Raw genomic sequence first — 21,469 nt, 5'->3', positions numbered from 1 at the left:
GCCTCTTCTTCTTCAGGCTAAAGAGATTAAGCCAGAGTTGACTGCTGCAAGAGCTCATTTCCAGATTTACTTCCCCCTACTGCTTCCTTTGTGTCTCTTTGCCCAAACCTCTGCTTGGTCAGGCCAGACACTTCTCACAGATCTTGATCCAGGACAGTGTGCATGTGGTTTTGAACCACGTTTCCCCACACACACACACACCCATCCACTGAGCAAAGAAAGGGCCTTTTATTTTCCTCAGATACTTTCAGTGAGGTGTCCCAGCGGAGATCAAATTCACTTATAAAAGGATGCCTAGGGAGAGAGAAGCAGCAGTGGAGTGCTAGTAAGTTTAAATTATTTATAAACAGTAAATAAATTAGAAAGGAATTGGTAATATGAGCTCTGAGCAAGGGCCTCTTTGTTTTGCAAAGCTGCAAGATGACTGAAGAAAAAATTTTCTGATCAAAGAAACAGATTGGCAGATCACAGGGACAGGCCATAACTGGATGCAGGAATCCAGGTGATCCAGCAGTCCACCTAGTAGGACTAAGTTAGTCCAATATATAAAGCCAACACTAGGGTTTAGCTCACCTGTGTTGATTTTAACACACCTACACGTTTGGCCAAGGCATTTTATAAAAACAGTAAGACCCACTGGAAAGAACAAAGTGAATTTTTAAACCAAAACAAATGCAATAGTTACCCAATGAAGAGATCTGTGAGAAAGGTAAGATTCTCCTGTGGAGAATGAGGACTTGGTTACTGAAAAACCATCAGCTGCACCCTGTAGGAAAGTGGCTTGCAAGGCCAGGAGAGGGACATAACCGGAATTCACAGGGAGAGGGATGGTAACTTCCCTGGGAGCTCCGGATGGTCACAAGCCTCATGCAGCTTCCCATTTCATATGTGCACTGTCAATATAGAAATAGCATCATCCCTTCCCCCTTTACAAAAATCAAGCAAATACATACCCAAACCAGTGCTTTGCTGCACTGCTTCTCCCCTCTCGAGGGGAGGCTGAAAGGATAAATCTCTCATTACCGATGTCAGCCACGTTTCTTAATGCACTTTCTCTTGAAAGATACTCAGATACTATGGGAATGAGCATGATATGGAAATGCCAACAGAGGGAGGCTCTCTCACTTGCCGTCTCTGTTAAGCAGTCCTAAAAAGGAGTCTGTGTTACAATTTGTAACTCAGTCCGATTAGCATTAAACGGCACGCATTCATCATCGGCTGCCCTACACCTCACGATAGGAAGGATGTTAAGCTCGGTCTCCAAAGCCAGATGATGCCATGAAACTTTATTTTTCTTTAATTGTTATATAGAGACTTCTTGCTCTTGTGCTGGTAGGGAACGGCTGGAAAATGTAAATTCTTGAGATGCAAGAATCCAGAAGGCAATGAATTTGTGGACAGAAGTTTTTAAGCCAGTCACGATTTGCGGGTGGGGGGGGAGCGGTCTTGGTTTTCGAAGGCGTGGGGATGGCTGTACCCGTGTTTTCTGCACTAGCATAGGAAGGGGGCTTAAGGAAAAAAAAATAAGCCCTCTCGGGCTTCCCGCGGTGGGGCGCTGCTGCCCCCTGCTGCCGGCCGGGGCCGGGGGGGCCCTTCTCAACATCACCCCTACATCTTTCGTTCTCAGGTCTGGCCGGCTTTGCTCGTCTGTGTCCAGGAGATCAATACGAGGTATGTCTGTGATCTTTTTAAGGTTTTATTTAATAGGAAAAGAGCAAAAAGGAAGATAGATTTCCATCACTTTTTTTACCTAGCAATGATTAAAGCTCATTAGCATCAACACTCCAAGAAATAGCTATTATTTTCCCTGCATGTTCTATGAAGAACTTTCCTGTTCTCTTTATATCTGCCTATATCAGGACATATGCCTGAAGACCTGAAAATTATATAAAGAGCAATGGATGACAGTTATTCAGAGAATTACAAGCTTTAAAAAAAAAAAAAAAAAAAAAAGGACACAAAAAGACACACACAACTTATTTTTAGCTGTGTTCCAGAAGGAGGGCATGCTTCTGTCTTATTCTTGACAGGCATTTCCACTTCTGCTGAGAAAAAGCATCTCCCCCCTCCCAGCATGCAGAGCAAATGGAACAAATCCTTGCCAGCATCTTTTACTGGACACACAGGTTTTACTTCATCATCAAGTGGAGTAGCAGAAAGACAAAGAATAACCATTTCCTGAGATGCAGATGCTGCACACTGTACAGTCGTATCACTGCCTAAGGTCACTGCACTGTTCCAGTGGAAAACATCAAGAGCAGATTAATTAGAGAGGGATTAAAATAAAATAAAAAAATCCAGATCTATCCAGAACAAAGCTAAACCTGCAAGAAGTTTAAAGTGGCTCAATTATGGATTCTCCGCAATCTGTACTTCCCAGATATCTTGATCACCAATTCATTTGCTCCCCTTCTCACTCTCTGTGACAGGTCTCCCCTGCCAGTTTCCACCCCGACAAGCAGCCTGTGCTTCCTCTGTGCGGGCAGGATTGATTAGTTGATGCTGCTCTCTCCTAGCCAGCCGCTCAGCTGAGAATTAACTTGCTGCTCTTACCACTTCAAATCGTGTTGTTACAGTACGGGTTTCATTAATTTTCATGACCACCTGGCCAAAATCTTGCTCTGTGTCAGGTTTCCCCACCGCTGGCAGTGGCTGGCAAGGCTGCTGAAGGAGGACGGCTGACAGCTCACCTGTCCTCTCCTGCCCAGGAAGGCAGCACGACCAGGAAGCTGTAGGTGTTATGGGGGAGGAAGAAAGAAAATTAATTCCTGCTGCCCCTCCTCTTCTCCCCTCACTGCCACTTTCCCTGTAAAGAGAATTAAAACTCCTGCAGCTTCTTTCTTATGAGTCATCTAGTTAGATGTAGATGAAAGCTGGGGCAAGGCGTGCGTTACTGAAAGAAGCAATTAGGAGAGCTCAGGGGCAGAGATCCTGCAGGACAGATTTTTCTTCTGACTCGCTGGGAAGCAGAAGGGCAGCGTCTATACCACTAATTCTTCCGACCCATTTCAGACCCGTTCCCCAATTCCATTTACGATATTTGTGTATTGAGAAAACAGGTTTGTCAAGAACGTAAAATGGCTTTTCTTTCTCAGATTTTTATGCGTTATGGTCGCCAGCGATGGAAACTGAAGGGCAAAATAGAGGTGAATGGTAAGCAAAGCTGGGATGGAGAAGAAATGGTTTTCCTCCCTCTCATCGTTGGACTGATCTCCATTAAGGTGAGCATGCCAACTCCTTTGCCTGCAAGCAAGGCAGGAATCGAGGCTGCCTTTTGGCGCACCATTTGTCATCAGCAAACACACAGAAGCAGGTCATTACACTCTGTGGAAATGAGCCATCATTAGCATTTCCAACACATCTACTAGAATTGAGCAATACAATATTATCCAGTCTTAAATGCTACAAGGCTGTAACCGGTTTGGGAGCCCAGTGGGAGGGCCTGGCCTATATTTCCCCAGAGGGCGTCATAACCTTACTAACACAACCCTTGGCCAACTTGGCTCTTCAACAACTGATGTGTTTTGCAGCAAAGTAAGAGAGCACTAGAAACCTGTTTGCCAGCAATACTAAGGCAAAAACAAAAACAACCTCAAAACAAAATACCCATTCCTAATGAGTCTGTTGTTACTACTCAGATAAGAGAATGGTATCTGTTAAGGGTGGAGAAACACAGGCACCTATAATTTGAATGCATTTAAGAGCCAGCTGGGCATAAGCTGGAATAGTCCAGAGATCCAGTAGAGCTCCACCCGTCTGTGCTGCTAAGTTTCTGCTCACAAGACAGAAGCCTGTAAAAGAGTCACTGCAACTCTTCTGCAGCTTTCTAGAGCACAGCAGTTCCCAAGATTTCTTAATGCCTCTGGCCTCTTCTGCCCTCTGATTTCTGCCCTGTCCCAAAGGGAAAGAACCACTCATGCAACTCCAAGCAGTCAGCAGCAACTTCTCCTCCCCACACACTGCATCCTCCCCACCACCGCTCCATTCCCTCAGGCCTCTCCACACAGCTTTCTCCTGGCTGAAAGCCATGTTCTTTCCTACTTCCAACATACTTCCAATCCAAAGACACCTGTTCCCTGACCCCCATCTGAAAATTGCCACTGATTATATGCCAGACATCCCTGTTTAGGCAGTTTAAACAAGGGAGCATCTCAAGAGGCTCAAGGGAAACGTCCCACTTAAACACTGCAAAGCCTTCACACATACAAAAAGCAAGTAACATCAAAACCACCAACAAAATAACCTGGAACGTATGAGACAGTAAGTTTTCATAGAAAGTCAAGTTGTGACACACAGTGAGTGGCTCTCCTGAATCTAACAGGATGGCTGATAAGGTGGGAGGTCAGTAAAGAACCCTTTCTTTTAGTAAGTGAGAGTTACAGATATATTAAAGTTATTATGCATATTCTCACCCTTTATGGACTCTCTACAAACACTTTCACATAAAAGATCCAAGAACTGACTTTCAAGCAAATAGCCAAAGGTGTGTTTGTATATAGGAGCTGCATACATAACTGTCCCTCTGAATTTTCAGATGAATATATGTGTAACTTTGGATAGTCATATGTTCTGCTCTTATTATAAAAACACATATGCAGGTGGTTTTTCATTAGTAGATCTGTGGAACTCCTCAAAGGCCGTTGCAGATGCAAACAGTTAAATGGGTTCAGAGTTACATGGGACAAATACATAGAAGAGAGCTCCTTTGGGAGTTACTAAGCAGACAAACTACATCAGGAAATACCCCAAGATGAAAATTGTCAATAGCTGAAAGAGTATTAGAGGGAGAAACATCAAATATGCTTTCCCTGTTCTTACTCTTCCCTTGGGGTCCACTTACAGTCACTGCAAAAAAAACAAATACAAGGCTAGATAGACCCTTGGTCTGAGCCAGTATGGTTGTTCTCTTCTGACACCCATAAGAACACAAGGAAAATATAGAAATTATGCCTGTGTTTTATAAGCACAAGTATATGCAACTATGCATTTGTTTATATGTATTTTCTCTCAGCTAAGATACAACAGACACAATCATATTTTGAAGCCTTTTAACAAATGGTCCAGGCAAGAAAATCAAAACCACTGACTTGTAATTAAGAACTACAATACCTTGTGTGGTGTCCTAGATACCCAATTCTTTTCTCTTGCAGGTCATAGAAGTTAAAGGACTTGCTACTCACATCCTTGTAGGAAGTGTTACTTGTGAAACAAAAGACCTGTTTGCAGCTCGACCTCAGGTGGTTGCAGTAGACATTAATGACCTTGGCACAATAAAGCTGAACCTTGAAATCACCTGGTAGTAAGTAAAACTGGCTGGTTGGCCACTGGGTTAAGGGCTTGTAAAAAAAGCTTTAACTAACAGAAGAGGTCTATATGGACTCTTTACTTTTTGTTTCCTGGTAAGACAAATGGGGAAGGAATTGTGGCCTGAGTTTGGGAGACTAGGAATAGTTTGTGCTTTGCCATAAGCTCCCTGTATTATCTGTGACAGATTTGTTTGTGCCTAGTTTCTTCAGCTGCTATAATAGGGATAGTGAGCAATTACATTATAAGATATATAAAATAGATAGTGATGAGAGGTCATATAATTGCCTAAAATATATACTTCCCCCCCAAACTCAATAAAGGAATAAGATTGAACCCTCATATATTCATTAAAGTTTTTAATATTGGTGTAAAATTCAGTGGAAAAACTCTGGATCTACACTAGCATAGCTAAGATCAAAATTTGGCCTGGATTTAAAAGCTAGCTTTTATGGACTTGATATGTGGCTTCAGCATGATGGGAAATCTCTTAGTGTTGCCTGTTTGCAGCAATAAGCATAGGCTGATAATGTTAAGATTCATGCCTAATTCTCACAGCTCTTTAATGAAGTAAGTAAGTGTCATTCCTTAAAGAAGCATTGAACCTTATAACTTTTACAGTTGTTTATGTTATTTCTTATAATGCAATAAATGTGAATCCAGCCCTAACACCTACCGGTTTCCTTTATAATGCAACAGCTCTAGTAATAGTCGAGCACCTTTCTCATTATTATGTATGACAGTTGTCAACTCAAATCCAACAATATTCTTCATGTGATAAGAGTTGCATCAGACTATGCTACATAAATGATTTCTTAGAGTAGAACACTTTTATCAGAAATGAAAATGCACTTCTGAGCATGTTGTGTAATTAACAATGTTTTCTTTTAAAGACTTCAGTAAAAGAACCGCTACCTCTTGTTTTTGATGTGCTAATAAAGTGCCTTTTCAAAAATCTTTTCCATGGACCTGAAATTCCTTTTAGTTCAGCCTAACAATTTTTTTCCTGCTTGTGTGTCTGTAGCCCATTTGATGTTGAAGACTTGACCCCCTCCACAGGAAATGTGAGCAAGGCATCTGCTCTCCAAAGAAGAATGTCCATGTACAGCCAAGGCACTCCAGAAACGCCAACCTTCAAGGACCACTCATTCTTTGTAAGCTCTGTTCAGCTTTGTGTTTTTATAATGAGAAACCCTAGCACCGTTCAAACACAGCAAACACTTCATTGCTTTACACATATAAGCTTTTCTCCCTGGTTTCAGCAGGACACCCTTGCAAATACTTATAAAACAAGTGCATCACTAGCTGTTAATCCTGAAAGAGGGTGACGATGATCCTGTACTCTTTAAAATGCTCTATCGCCAATTATTGCATACTGTCACACTGTCATGCTATGAAGGTTCGATAGCAACGACTGAGACAGTAATATAATAATAGTAATAATAAATGTTTATTTCCTCACACAAGTTCTTGGATTAGTAACATCCATTAAAATAATGCGATTACTAATTTAGAAAGGATAACTCGAAACTGTCGATTACTGCGTTATTAATTGGAAGGACTGCTTATCCCTACTTGAAAGCTTTCTTGTTCACTCTCTCAGTGAGAGGGCTCTCAGCCTCGAGGAGTTACCTTAACCCAGCGACCCAGGAAAAGGGGAGGGGGGGGGATACTCACGGTCCAGCCGGAGAGGATGATCAGGTCACGTTCCCGTCCCTGCTCAAACTCTCCTGGCTCCCAACTCTCTTTTTATATGGCTGGGGCTCTGGGCAAACACTGCTTTTGCTGACTTTTTGCGAGTTTCACAATCACAGCACTGTTGGTCTGCTTGGGGGGACCCTGCTAGCGAGGCAAGACCACAACACCTCCGTATTGTTTCTTCCCTCCCCGGGGGTCCGTGCAGATTCCAGGTGGCAGACCTCTTCAGTCTTGTTAATCATTTCGCAGCCTTGCACATATCAATCCTTGCACATATCGCATATCGGTTGGTAGACTTCTTTAGTCCTGTTGACTCCTCTGTTCAACAGCTTTGCACACAAGATGTGCCTATCAGTTCTTTTGCATATCAATTGACAAACTTCAGTCCTGTTAACTCTTCACTCGCCCGTCACATACTTACAGTTCTTGCTTGACTGCTGTAATACTTGCATAATCTTTTTAAAATATGTGTTCATTTTGTAACAGTAGTTAAAAATAATGTTGCTGTAATGGTTGTTTAATCTATCCCATGGTAACATTTGCCCTTACAGTGAAGATACTCACAAGGTGCTCTTACATTTTGCATGAATCAGATTCTGAAGGCTTAATCAGGACTGTATATTGAGCTGAATAGGTCTTCTGTACAGATATGAATTTTACCTACAAGTGCTACATCTCATGCCTGTCATTTAAGTACTTTAGTACAAAGCATCCAATTAACTTGCCCTTCCTCACACCTTATTTGCTGTAATTGTTGAAGAAATGGCTGCATCCTCTGCAAGAGAGGCCAAAGCTGTCAATCTTAGATGCTCTGCAAGAAACTTTCTTTGACAAGCTTCGGCGCAGTCGCTCTTTCAGTGACCTGCCATCGCTCAGGCTAAGCCCAAAAGCAGGGCTAGAGCTATATGTGAGTCCTGGTCTTCGTTTGGTGAAGGAGTCTTTTGGTCCCTATGCATCTGCTTTTCCATGCATGCTTCATGTGTTGTTCTCTGTTGCAACTCACTTTTGCTGATGGATTAAAGGAGAGAAGATGACTGTGAGCCCATATTGCTCACATTAAAGCAAGGTTCCTCTTCCCTTTCACAGGGATTTTGATCAGAAGCCAACTATCTGTGGGTGAAGGGCAGGACAGGAATACAAGCCAACACAATATTTGTAAAAGATGGCCTGCTACAGTGATTGATGTTCTACATTTGCCTAGTAATGAGACTTTCAGTGGTAAAAGAGAAGCTAAAAGCATACCCATTTGGGGGATAAAAGAAATGAACCTTTGAACGTAGTTATGGTTAGGGAAAAAAGCTGCTAATAGTGCTGGGAAAAAGATGCAAGCTTTGGACACTTTAACCTTATGAACCTTGCCAAGGTATGAATGCCTACAGTTCTTTCCAGCAAATTGTCAGCAAAACAGTAGTTGCCTTTCGTCTGTGCTGTGTGTTTGCATGAGTGTGCCACATAGCAAAGGCTAAAAGTTACTTCAGAATCCAGCAGTGTGAAATTGCAGGCTTTGATGTATTACATTCTGGCTCCAGATAGAGTCTGATATTTCCCACCCTTATTGCTTTTCCCTTTTTTCTCAATTTTAAAAATTGCCTAAAATAATACTTGTACTACAACTCTGGGATGGTTCAAACTTGATGACAGGGAAGAAGTCAGCAGCGAGATTCTCATACTGTCCAATGTGCGGTAAGAGAATTATACATAAGGTCCATTAAAGTAAAATCTATTGGTCAGATTATCATGGTAGGTTGCAACTCCTGCAGTGAGTTTTCCCTGTACATCACTCAGAGATATGAACATATGTAACTGAGATATGCTTGATCAGTTTGGGTCCCTGTAAATTCTTTTTATTTTCTAGATCATCAGTGTCCTGTCAATACACCACCACACATATTCTGCTGTTTCCTTTCAGAAGGAAACTCATGCTGAACATGAGTTCTGTGTAACTCATGTTCAACAGTTATTAGAGCCATGCCATATGCAGAAAATACTTTCAACAGAAAAGAAATAGTGTAGTAATCTGACCACTAAAATGCTATAATAAAAAAGAAACTATTGGAGCAACCAATTGGAGCACCATTGGAGCAACCATTGGAACAATGTTTTACATTTTAGGGATTGCTACTTTAGAAGTTAGAAAATAAACACAATGGAAATTTATAATGGGTCCAAAAATGTATACAAGGTAGCTTAAATACAACCCCATTAAAAAGATACATAATCCATCAGGAAGCAAAACAGCGGAATGGAATTGTTGACTGAGTCAATCTGATAAGACATGCAGTTTTTGGATCTTTGTTTTTGGGATACACTTATTAGAGCTCTCAGCTTACCCTGCCCCCAAAGAGATGCTAAAACCAAGATTTCCAGTCCTGCCAGGGCAGGCAAAACTCCCACTGAAATCAGGAGTTCTGCCAAATGAAAGCAAAAGTTGGATTTGAAATACTTTTCCCATTTCTCAAGTCTCAAGTGTTTCTTTAATTTCTTTCCTTGCATTTTTCTTTCCCAGCCACAAACTCTTTTTTTCCTCTGTCTAGTGCTACATGGAAAACATGTTCTCTATTTTAACAAGTTTCTGTTATCTTTTCAGTCGAATTTGCCAGATGATGTCTTTGAAAATGGAACAGCAACCACTGAGAAGCGGCCTCTTTCTTTCACTTTTGGCGACCTGCCTTATGAAGACCGCTTGTCCCCTGCCAACTCAGCAGAGTCCTCTTCTGCTCATATCAGTTCCAGCCCTGATATCACGGCTACCCCCGCCCAACACCCAGCTCTCAAGTCCTCCAAAAGCTCAAGCCTGGACTGTAGCAGCACTGACTCCTGCAGAGACTCAGTCCCTGAGACTAGGAACCTGAAGTCCCAGGGAGAGGGAGCAGTGGTTGAGAACAAGGCAACTCCAAGGGCAGCTTCTGAAGATTGCCAAAAACCCTCCAATGCCGAGAGCGATAGTGTCTTTATAGAGACAAGTGTCCCGGTGTCTCTCCTGCAGGACACAGATGAAGGTTCAGAGTTAAAACCAGTGGAACTGGATACCTATGAGGGCAACATCACAAAGCAGCTGGTGAAAAGGCTTACGTCAGCAGAGGCACCCGTGACCCCAGAGAGGCTGCCGTGTGAGGGATCGATAAGTGGGGAATCAGAAGGATATAAGTCTTATCTCGATGGAAGTATAGAAGAAGCTTTTCAGGGGCTTCTCTTAGCTCTTGAGCCACACAAAGAGCAGTATAAAGAGTTTCAGGACCTGGACCAAGAAGTGATGCATCTGGATGACATCCTAAAAGTGAGTATGTTTTCGGAAAATACTACCCTAAAGAAAATCTGAGGGGATAGGATCTCTTCTCTTTCATCGCAAACATCAAAGCAGGGTGTTTGGAAATCAGTAAAATTCCTCAGTAGCAATAGATTTGCTCCTGCCTGGAGCATCCTTTCACAGTGTTGCTTTTCAAACTTTTGTCTGCAATGCGCTTACCATAACCTTATATCCTCAAGCAATGGATCTATTAAACTACTCAGCACCTGGGGGCAGCAGAAAAAGGTCTCATAAAAGAGAGTAATTAAATTCTATCCTTCTCTGCAGAATCATTGTGAGTCCATTGCTTGTGCCATGCACGAGATCAGACTATAGCCAACCTTCTGCCTTTAAAATCTGTGGCCACATCCTCAGTGGGTGTACTTTGCCATACCACCGCTGAATCCAGTAGAGCTGTGCAAGGCTACACCAGCTGAGAATCAGGCCTTGTAGCCCTAGAAGCTGAGTTTTCTAAATTGCCAAAGTAATTTAGGAGCACAAGGCTCACTGAAGATTGCCATTCACACATCACCTGGCTTTTTCCAAGCCTTTTCCTTTATTCCCTGTCAATTTTTAAATGATAGACATCCTGTCATTACACCAAGATGGACAGAATGGGTTTTTCAATTAGAAAGAAGAAAAGGGCTTTGCATGTGTGTTGTTAATATGTTTACTGCCAATCATTGTGACTTATATCTGCACCATAAACAAAAATTCATGACACAGTATTGTGTAGAGTATTATATGGGAAATACTCATTTCAAATGCTTCATATTCATGTGCAGGTTGGTCTGCTAGTCATTTAAGCTTCACTATTTAAAAACACAGCTGAGAAGGAAAGAAGGAAGCATTTATCCTTCTGCGTTACCTTTTTTTTTTAACTTGGTTTATATCTTTGTTTCCATTGGTGCTTGCAGCTGCATGGTATTTTCCCAAATTAAGTACTTTTTAACAGCCCACAGCCCCTGCTCCTTGCACTATATCCCAAGCTGGTTCAGGCAGACAAGGCAACCAGTACTATTATTTTTAAATTTCTTGGCTGCTCTGCAACTTGTATAAAGATATCAGCTATCAAAACAGCAGAAGGGCAATAGAGAGTGTTTACTGATGTTCCTTTTATCAGAAGGTACAGAGAGACAGACGTGGGAGAGAGGGGAGGGAAAGAGAAGGATGGACAAGTGCAGACAAGATTCCTGCACACTGGAGACAGCCACTTCTTCCAGATCTGTTTTATGTCTCCGTGTGGCCTATCGATTAGCTTGCAGACTGACACTCAGCATCCCCAATTCTGAGTGCCCAGGCAATGCCGGGCTCTACATGCAAAAAGGCTGAGCTGGAATCCCGCTGTGGCTGAAGAAAGCTCTCTTGGCCATATCAAATGGGAAGAGAAAATGAGAAGCCTATATATTGCTGTTTGCTTTTGCCTGAAGAAGCTGCACTACCAGCCCTGAAAGGAACAGTAGCTAAGAGTGTCAGTACCGCAGGGGGAGCAGGATACAACCCCTACCTATGTCACAGGGATGAAGTGTTTGATCACTTAATGATTGTACCGTCATTTTAAGGTGTAAAACATCATAAATGCTAACATATGAAAATTATAGATGTACGAATGAATTAGAAACAAACTCCATGCCTCCTCAAGCTCTAGAAGAGTTCACATCTGGCCTTGAGTCTGAACTTGAATGCCAACTCATTTCTTTCTACAAGCTGAGTCAAAGTCCTGACTCTTACTCAGGACTTGAAGGTTTGCTCTGGAACTGCACCTGTGGATCCCGGCTGTTTTGATCAGGTTATCACGTAGTGCCAGGGGTGCAGAAGTCATTGCACAAACCGATGGAGGTGATCCTTCGAGTAATTGATTTGGCATCTGATCCTGCAAGATGACCCTGAAAGCGACTCTGTGGGCATGTCTGTATGAATCACCACATGGGACCAAGGCCTTTGATACTTCTTACAACAACAGCAAGGCTTCAGCCACGTGTCTTCCCAGCAGTGCGATAGGATGGTTTCCTCCCTCTCTAGCACTGTTAATTTCCAAGTTACAGTATTGCTTTTTTCTGTCACTTAGGAATCTCTCTGCTGATGCATGACTGCTTTTTCCGTAATGAGCCTTGATATTATGTGGTTTCAAAGCCCACAAAAGTTCTCTCGTAACATGCATTAACCTGCAGATATGGGACCAGATTCATTCCTGGCTAAGCTCCACTGGAGTTACACTAGGAATAAATCTGATAGTATAATTGGATACATGTAACTAAGCTTCTGTACCTACAATAGCAATTATGGAATGTGCTTTCCCTTTTCAACTTTCAGTGCATTAATTGCCATGTCTCCTTTTGGAGGATGTTGAAAGCTGTGTCACTTGGATTCAAGATGTATTTCTCATTTCTATAAAACACATTGAATTTTACCTTTGAGGGTTTTGCAGGCGGAGGGGATGGGATGGGGAGGAAGAAGGGAAGGGTTTTTCAGTTCTCAGATACTGATTGTATATACTATGAATATGAAGGTTTGAAACAAAACACTCAATAAAATGAAGTTTTGAAAATAAAACGAAGAGTTTGAAAGTTTTAAGCTTTATCCTTTTTTTTTTTTTTTTTTTTACTAGTAGATAATATTTGGGGTTTTCATTGGTTTGTTCTGCCTTTGCAGTGCAAGCCAGCAGTAAACCGAAGCAGGTCCTCCAGTTTAAGTCTAACAGTTGAAAGTGCTTTAGAAAGCTTTGATTTCCTGAACACCTCTGACTTTGATGATGAGGATGGTGGTGGTGAGGAGGTTTGTAATGGTGGAGGAGGTGCAGACTCAGTATTTTCAGATACTGAGATTGAGAAGCATAGGTAAGTTTGTAGCAACTGCCAGCTGTGCTTAAGCAAAACTGATGTACCAGCTCTTTGTCACTAACAGGGGATTCTGGTGCACACATTATTCAAGGAAGACTAAACTAAATCCTTGAGGAGATTATAGGGTCGGAGGGTTTCCTGTGGCTGCTGCATACAAAATCTTTAGCTTCCAGGATATTTTTTTCCTGTTCAAATACGTACAATCTATCCCCCAAAAGAGAAGGGTAAATTAAATTAACCAGACATCAGTACTGGCAGAACCTCTTCCTTGACATAGGTTTGGACCTGGCTTTCCTTGGTTTGGATGTAATTACTAATTCCTCTGTGGTTTTTTCCCCCCCCCCCTTGTCTTTTCTCTCTAGCCGAATGAGTCTTTGCAGTGGATTAAGCTTGTCAGTAACAATAACACAGGGCCAGATTTAAGCAGCATGGTGTAGGTTTCCTTTGGAATGTAAGAGTGATGACTGGTACTCTGTTCATGGCCCTGCGTGTTATGTGCCCTTTTTTCATCACTTCTGGTCTTTCTGAGAAAAAACAAACCAAAAAAAAAGCACCAAAAAACCCTGTTTTGTTTGTGCTGTGGTCTGTCATTGCCATGTGACCTAAAGAAGCTGTGTTTCAATCATTAGATCCTAAAAGCATGTCTGTGCCCTCAGAACTGACACGATGTCCAGCAGGTACCTGCGTGGCAATGGAACTGGAAAACAGAATAGAAGGACGGTTCCCTAAGGCCCCACACTTTCTTTGAAGGGAGCTATACTTCTCACAGCTTATCATGGCCAGTTTAAAAGGATTTCAAGTACAAACAAGCAAGCACCATTCAGTTCCCATCATCTCACTGCATATTCTCTTCCCAGATTAAGACTTGGTGGGAAGAAGAACTTGGAAAATTATGTGGCTTGCTAAACTGTCACTCTGAACTCAGCTCAAACTGCATTGATTTAAGGATCTGGCTTTAAGCAGGCACTTTAGCATAAATTTAGTTTAATCGGCAAAAGTTTTAGTTAGTTACAAACTAACTTTGAGTTAACTAAAATTTTTAAGTTAAACTAGAAGCAAAAATTTCATTTTTTCCCCTCTGGCTCATCCCTAGACAGCGCAGATTCCTGCTTCCAATTTTTGATGTGTGTGTGACTCAGTGAAAAGACTGCAGGTGTTCAAACTTCAACTTGCAGCCATATACACTTGCTTTCCAGGGACTGAGCCTGGGCTTCGCATTTAGACATAGGGAGGACCATTTGTACAACAAGACAAAGCTGGAAATAATGATTTAAAACACAGTGAGAATAGCTTTATGCTCTTACAGAAACTATTGGCAAACTTAGCTGTTCACATTGTGCCTAAAACAGCATATGAAAACATCATGTCTCTTACTCCAGCAGTGGTTTTCCTTTCCTTCTACACTGAGCATTAAATTTGGCACCAGGAAAACACCAACAGATTTGTTCTTAACAGCTTAATGCTTGAGATGGCACAAACTGTAATGCTGCTTAGTCCAGGCCAATTTGGGAAATAATTTATCTACAGATGGAAGAAAACATTTTCACCACCAAGCAATAATAATTGCAGGTTAGAAAGACTTGATGGTGAGGGTATTGCATCGTTCAAGGCAAACAAGTCAGGGCACCATGGAAGAAATTTGTCCTCTCAGTGCATACAACTGTTCTGCGCTTAGTTGAGGATAACACTGCTAATTCGTGATATGATGTATTCATTAAATGGTTTCTGGCTTATCAAGGGCTGTTTGGTTCCAGATCACTGCTTTCAGCAATTCTTGCTGTGCTTGTTGCTAGTCACTTTGAGTGAATGTGTGTTTCTGTCTGCTAAGGAGGCGCTCAGCCCTTCACTGACCTCCCTCCCTTAACAGTTACAGGCCAGAGCACCCCGAAGCCAGAGGCCACCTCAGCGAAGCTCTCACCGAAGACACGGGGGTTGGTACCAGCGTTGCTGGCAGTCCTCTTCCACTGACCACAGGAAGTGACAGCCTTGATATAACCATAGTTAAGCACTTGCAATATTGTACACAGCTCATTCAGGTATCAGAGCCAGCTCATTCTGGGCATATATTTTTAATCTTTCCTACAGGCACCTGTGTGCCAATGACATAGGGCACGAGCTGGCTGCCAAGGTTAGCACTGCTCATGGGAGGCAGCAAGAGCTCAGGGCTGGGACAGTTGTAGCTGCCACTGTGAAAACCTCTCCAAAAGCTGCTCCAGTGACACCTCTCATCCCAAATTGGAAAAGTCTCTATTGTTTCAGTCCTGGCCCATCTCAGAATAGATCAGACATACAAACTACCAGGCATTTTTAAGATGCCACCCAGTAAGAATGATGGGCAACTCGCCAGACCTGCTTCCCTCAGGAAACAGGCATTGCCAGGTGTTAGAAATTTCCACTGGTTTCACCAAGAGATCCTCAATGAGAGCGGTTCCCTGTTAAGTCAGTTCATGTCTTCAGAGGTAAATTAAAAGCCCATGGCTCCACTATTTACTTTAACAGAGTCCCAGACAGTGATGTTTAAAAGCAAAAAAGTATTTCTGCATATGAAGTGGAGAAGAATCTCCATTTAAAATTGTCCATATGTGGAGTCTAAAACAGAGTGGATGCATGACAGTCTCTGTGGGACATCAGAATTGTCTATCCGTGCTCATGACTGACTAGCACAACCTTTCAGCGGGGTTTTTCAGAGCCTGAACACAACAAATCTGATTTTAAATCTCTAGCAAGCTGCTACAGCAAGCAGGGGCATCACAGTTTTCCTGCTGAATCAAAACATACTGCAACTTCCTTATTACAGTTTGACTTTCCTGCGTTAGATATAATTAGTATTTATTTCCAAAGGCCCCACTGAAGCAATGCAGAGAAATCCTCATTTCAGTATCCTTAGTGCTGAGCTAGATGCTGCTGCCTCACAAGTACAAGAAGAGGGCTTTGGCTTAAATAAAAGAGTATACAATAAATATACAGGTGGGGGAAGACAAGGTGGAACTCTCTGTCCACACACTGAGCTGATTTGATATGAATAAGGTGGACAGCTGAAGAAAATGCAGATCTCAGCAGCAGGAAATGTTAGCATGGGAAAAGCACCAAATTAATAAAGGCACCTGGGTAGTTGATCAGAGCTGAAACAGAGCAGAAAGAGAGTAATTTATGGTCTGTTTGCTGGCAGATGTGTTCTGAAATTCCATAGCCTATATTATGCAAAAATCAAACTAACAATATTTTCTGGCCTTAAGGTTCTCAAAGCTGGATTCCTTTAGCTTAGCAGAGCACATAAATCAGAAATAACTTATGCAAAATGGTACTTGGATACTTAAGTGCCTGGATCTGGCTGTAGATACTAAAAATATAAGCAGTAACGGTTATCAACAGGGACCATAAAATATCACAGAGACAAAAAATATTTGAAGTTAAGGAGATTCCAGACGAATTTGCCATTGCACTTTGTCAGGTGCCAGGAATTTGGGAGGGATTTTTTTTTTCCTGAATTTTTCCAGTTCAATAATTCCTTTTCCTCCTTTCCCACTTGTTTTCATCAGCAAATTGTGTTCTCCAGTAAAACACCATTTGTAGCAAGAGACCTCCTGGATAAGCTATCCAGGCAGATTCTAGTGATGGAGAATATTGCGGAGATCAGCAGTGAGAACTTGGGAAACCTCACCTCCCTTACTGATGGTAAGAGACAAGTTAGGGGGTTTCCTTCTGACATGGATTTGTTTGGATATGTGTATCTGCTTAAATATTCATTGTACAGAGCGCACTGTGACTACAGCAAATTCCACTGTAGCAAGGGCTGACTCACAGTTACGAACAGATCCTGCCTCAGTCACCAAAGTTGGTCAGAGGCCTTATTCTAGCCTAAGCACTGGTATCCAGAAATAAAGAGGGCAGAAGAGAAAGGAATATGGGGATCCTAATCCTGCTTGATGTGCAGAAGATGGACAAAAGGAATTGCTGCAGTGGGGAGGGGATGTTGCCATTCCAAAAGAGCCCAATTCTCTCACCACCTCTCTTTCCTGAGGAAAGATGGGATCTGCCTTATAGTATTGGAGATATAATACAACTCTCTGGATGGTTTATCCAGAAGACTGTTTTCAGTCATCTCAATAAAGAACTATTTGTATGGCTTTTGTTGCATTTATTTTCATACCTTGGATGAGTTTGACATACACTCAGTTACCCATCTTTGTGAGCACTCTGGCAGGATAGGTAAATACACCTTGGCATTTTTTGTTTTTGTGAAATCAGAAAACAGAGGCAAAGTTGAATGACTTACTCAAGGCCACAAACAGTGCTAGGACAAGGATCAGCTCCTGGGTCCCAGTCCTGTGTTCAGACCATTTGCTATATTCCCCTAGTACTTCATGGTATTTAAAAGAATGAGACATCAGTGCCCTGAACTGGATCAGGAACAAATTTTCTCACATCCTACTGTGGCAAACGGAAGCAACACATTACAGTCTTGGGGTGAACACATGACCATGCACTGTGAAATTAATAACACAGGGCAAACTACCAAACAAAACTGTCAGTTAGTGAGGTCAGTAGTCCTCCACACTTACGATATTTTATTTTTAGGAACACAATGTTTTCAGCATGACTTTCTTTCACCATTCATTTTGTCTTCTTCTCTAGCAATTCCAGAGTTTCACAAGAAGCTGTCATTACTGGCTTTCTGGACAAAATGTACTGGTCCTTCAGGAGTGTATCATACATCTGCAGACAAGATGATGAAGCAGTTGGATATCAATTTTGCCACCACTGTGAATGAAGAATGTCCAGGGCTTGCAGAAACAGGTACAAACTGCTGCAAAAAAAATTGTATTTGTCATTAGAATGGAGACAAATTGGGTATATTTGTTTTCTGCTGGGCTTTACTCAACTCTGGTTGCTTTTTTCCAACCCCATGGAGGTCTGTTTGGATGTGGCTCCAAGATTTCATCTGAAAATTAATGCCACAGCTCTTCAAACAATTTTGGCCGCAAATAATTAGATTGGAATAGGAGAAAAAGGTGAGGTCAGCAGCAGAGAAAACATTGTTTTAAGGTTTATGAAGTAATCAGAAAGTAGATTTATTCCTAAATACAGGTTAGTAGGCAATTCAGTGAAGCAGGAATCCTTTCACCTAATTTTAGGTATCTGTAGTGTGTCTATGTTAGGGAAACTGTTCAATCCGGCGTCCTCAACAGGGTTCAACTCTAGGTTTCCGCTTTATCCAAAAGATACAAAATAATTCTTTATAAGATGATTTTATTAATATTACAGCTTGAGCTGGGTGCCTCCTCAGAGGGACCCCAAATGGAAAATTCCCTGAGTATTCATACCCCTATGGGTTAAGCTCTTTGTCCATTCTCCGATTTGTTCCACCAACGATTGCTCGACAAGTAGTAGCTTCTTCGCTCTTGGCTGGTTTCCCTGTTGTCTCCAGGCGGGGTTATGGTACTCACTTACCATTGTTGAAGCTGTTTTGTTACTTTCTTATCTCCTTGTTCCCTCCTTGTTCAAACTGGCTCAAACAATTTAGGGAAAAGTTCAGCGATGTGCAGCCTTAGGCTTCAGTAAATTTAGCTACTAGTGCTAAGCAAATGCTATTATATCCAACAGTCTATGCCCCATTACAGTTCATTTGGATCAAATCCATACACAGTAAAGTAAGTTTATCTGAATATAGTTTCCTATTTGGAGTGGGATGTACCACATCTCAAACTACAGTAATATTGGCTGGCTCTCCATGGGCTATAATGGGAACATAAAGTGACTTGCTCAGATATGAGCACCTATGTTGGAGGTGCCTACACAGGATCGTGTTTTCCTTCATGCTCCATGCTATAGAAATCACAAACAGTGTATCTCAAGCTAGCCTTCTGCATGCCACACACTTATATATGAAAATAAAAATAAGCAAAACCAAATTCTGCTTCTAAGCAAGTCTCCCCTACTTCAGTGGCATTAATGAGGTGTAATTGGGCAGTGCATGTGGATATGTGTTTAGGGATTCACTATACTGCTTGGTTAGGAAGGACACTGTATTGGATAAGAAGCTGCACTGGCCTTGCAAGATCTGGTTTCAATTCTTAGTGCAACCCAGAAAGGAGCATGGTCTAACTTGGGCTTCCCTGTCACCTGTAAACTGGCAGAAATTAGTCCTTAGCTCACGATGATATTATCTAGGGATGAGGGCTAGACAGAGGGAAAGTAGCTGTGCCTATAGTTGAGATTAGAAATGTTGGGAGGTATCTGGCTTTGAAAATACAGTTCTTTCTTTTGGACTTTCAAGTGGACTGTGGGATTTTGCCATCAGTTTCTGTTCTCACTAATACATCCTTTTGTCTGCTGCCTGCAGTCTTCAGAATTCTGGTGTCTCAGATCCTGGACCGAACAGAGCCCGTCCTCTACTCCAGTATGTCCTCAGAAATCATAACAGTCTTTCAATATTACAACTATTTTGCCAGCCACAGTGTTAATGACCTTGGAAGCTATTTGCTGCAGCTTGCAAAAGAAGGTAGGATATATAAATTTTAAAAGCTAAAGGAGAAATATATTGATGTCCTTCTGAGGTCAGCACAAAACAGTTTGGCCCTTAGCTTGATTTTTTTAAAAGAAGTGGGAAAGAAGGCAAGCAATTGCCTTGGACGCTATGTATGGCTGCACCTAAACAGCTGTACATATCAAAGAAAGAGTTGATGCACTCACATCCTCAGTAATTTCTATTTCCATATTAGAATGGGAAACAATTATGTTGAAAGAGTTGCTTTTTAGGAAATGGCTGATGCTACTGGGATGGGCCCCAGGTCTGGGAAGTTTTCTGTGCTCATGGCTTTGATGGAGTTCCAATCTTTCATCATCCTTTATGGACAGATCATCTGAAGTGTTGAGCTCTTCTCAGGAGCCAAGGGATCTCAGCACCATAGTGTTTAGCAGGCTCTGGCACTGAGATCTAAAGAGGGAAGCAGACACTCCACAAAGCATGCTAAACTTCAGTTCCTGGGAAGCAAATTTTTCTTCTTTTCCATTTGAAAAAGTTTGAGGAACCTTGCCTAGTTTCCACTTTTATTTGGACATACTGGAGAGCTTTTGCTAAAAAGCCTAGAGGGGAAAAGGCATTTCAATTCACTTCTGAAATACATGAGCCCTGGCTCTGGTGGGGGACATCAACCTGCTTAGAAAAAAGTGTCACAAATATGCTCTGAAAGTCATTGTACTGACTAGAATACTGGGTTTCACTTGCTAGGGGGAGAATTTGCATTTTCCAGCAGAACTGAAGATTTGATGAGTAGGCACATAGCATATCTCTGGGTGAGCCTTAGTGTCCCATCTAGCTCATCTATCTACTCGTCTCCTTCTCCTTAGGAAGGAGGTCTGAGAAGCCCAGCCCACCTTAAAAGCACACACATCGCAATGCTGACAATTGAGGCTTTTTCATCTGTCCTTCCTGGGGGTAGTAAAAATTGAGGATTGCTAGTAGGGAAAGGAGCAATCTGAAGTACTGAGAGGATAAAACAAGTAACAAGGACCTTTCTTCCTTTTGCCATTTCTAGCCTCTGTGGTTCAGATGCTGCAGTCAGTGAAAGATGGGAAACTGCAGCAGAACATGGCCAAAATAAACTCTAATAACCTTCCACCACAACAAGAAGTATTGAGAGCTCTGGCTTTACTTCTAACCGAAAATAAAAACGAAGTCAGTGAGACTGTGGCATCACTTTTGACAGCTACAGCAGAAAACAGGCTCTTCAGGGAGAAGGTAAGTGGCAGAAACTCACCTATCACCTAAGGGACCTGTATAATCATGACATCATAAATTTCTGCCTGTAGGTTTCAAATGTCTACATGTATAAAATAATTTCTCCAGATTTGATTTAAACTGATACAGAGGGTTTTCCTGTCTACTTTTTCTGCAAATATGTAGGTCTGTTTCTACCTGCCATTATACTAAACAGGTACTAATCAAAACCTGTGCAAATAGTTAGCAAGTCCTGTACTCTCCAGCTGCCTTGCACATTTTAGCATTTCTGATGGACTGTCTCAGACTTGGCTTCAATGCAACACTCCCCAACATCATCACTGTGCAAAGACATAGGTCTGAGATTTTATTCCAAAGAAGGCAGACATCTATGGGATCTCCCACCATTTCGGGAGGGGATGAACTGCCTTGAGTGAACAAGGATCAGCTTTGATGGCTTTTGCGAGGCCAAAGAATTCTGGTCCAAGATCTGAGTCTATCACACATACAGAAGATAATAAGCAGGGCCAGATTAAACACAGAAATTAAAGAGAAGAAGAAGAGGAAGAAATTATGGGTTGACTTCTATCCCTTTCATGGCAGACCTTTCCCTACTATCCT

General features: G+C 41.9%; 1 protein-coding gene across 2 annotated transcripts in view; it reads left to right on the top strand.

The window, feature by feature from the left end:
* RIPOR2 (RHO family interacting cell polarization regulator 2) overlaps window positions 1-21,469 on the top strand; it is a 74,919-nt gene that overhangs the window by 48,171 nt on the left and 5,279 nt on the right. The window contains exons 9-19 of one of the 2 annotated variants that reach the window (XM_067290916.1): window positions 1,628-1,671; window positions 3,096-3,221; window positions 5,151-5,299; window positions 6,329-6,458; window positions 9,590-10,279; window positions 12,941-13,125; window positions 14,996-15,164; window positions 16,668-16,803; window positions 17,764-17,925; window positions 19,472-19,630; window positions 20,667-20,869. In XM_067290916.1, the coding sequence (XP_067147017.1) occupies window positions 1,628-1,671; window positions 3,096-3,221; window positions 5,151-5,299; window positions 6,329-6,458; window positions 9,590-10,279; window positions 12,941-13,125; window positions 14,996-15,164; window positions 16,668-16,803; window positions 17,764-17,925; window positions 19,472-19,630; window positions 20,667-20,869 (2,153 nt within the window). The remainder of the gene's footprint in view (window positions 1-1,627; window positions 1,672-3,095; window positions 3,222-5,150; window positions 5,300-6,328; window positions 6,459-9,589; window positions 10,280-12,940; window positions 13,126-14,995; window positions 15,165-16,667; window positions 16,804-17,763; window positions 17,926-19,471; window positions 19,631-20,666; window positions 20,870-21,469) is intronic. The other variant, XM_067290917.1, reaches the window with a different exon arrangement.

Source organism: Apteryx mantelli, chromosome 2 (genome assembly GCF_036417845.1).
Source record: "Apteryx mantelli isolate bAptMan1 chromosome 2, bAptMan1.hap1, whole genome shotgun sequence".
NCBI classification, from domain to species: domain Eukaryota; kingdom Metazoa; phylum Chordata; class Aves; order Apterygiformes; family Apterygidae; genus Apteryx; species Apteryx mantelli.
This window is presented reverse-complemented; position numbering and strand designations above follow the sequence as displayed.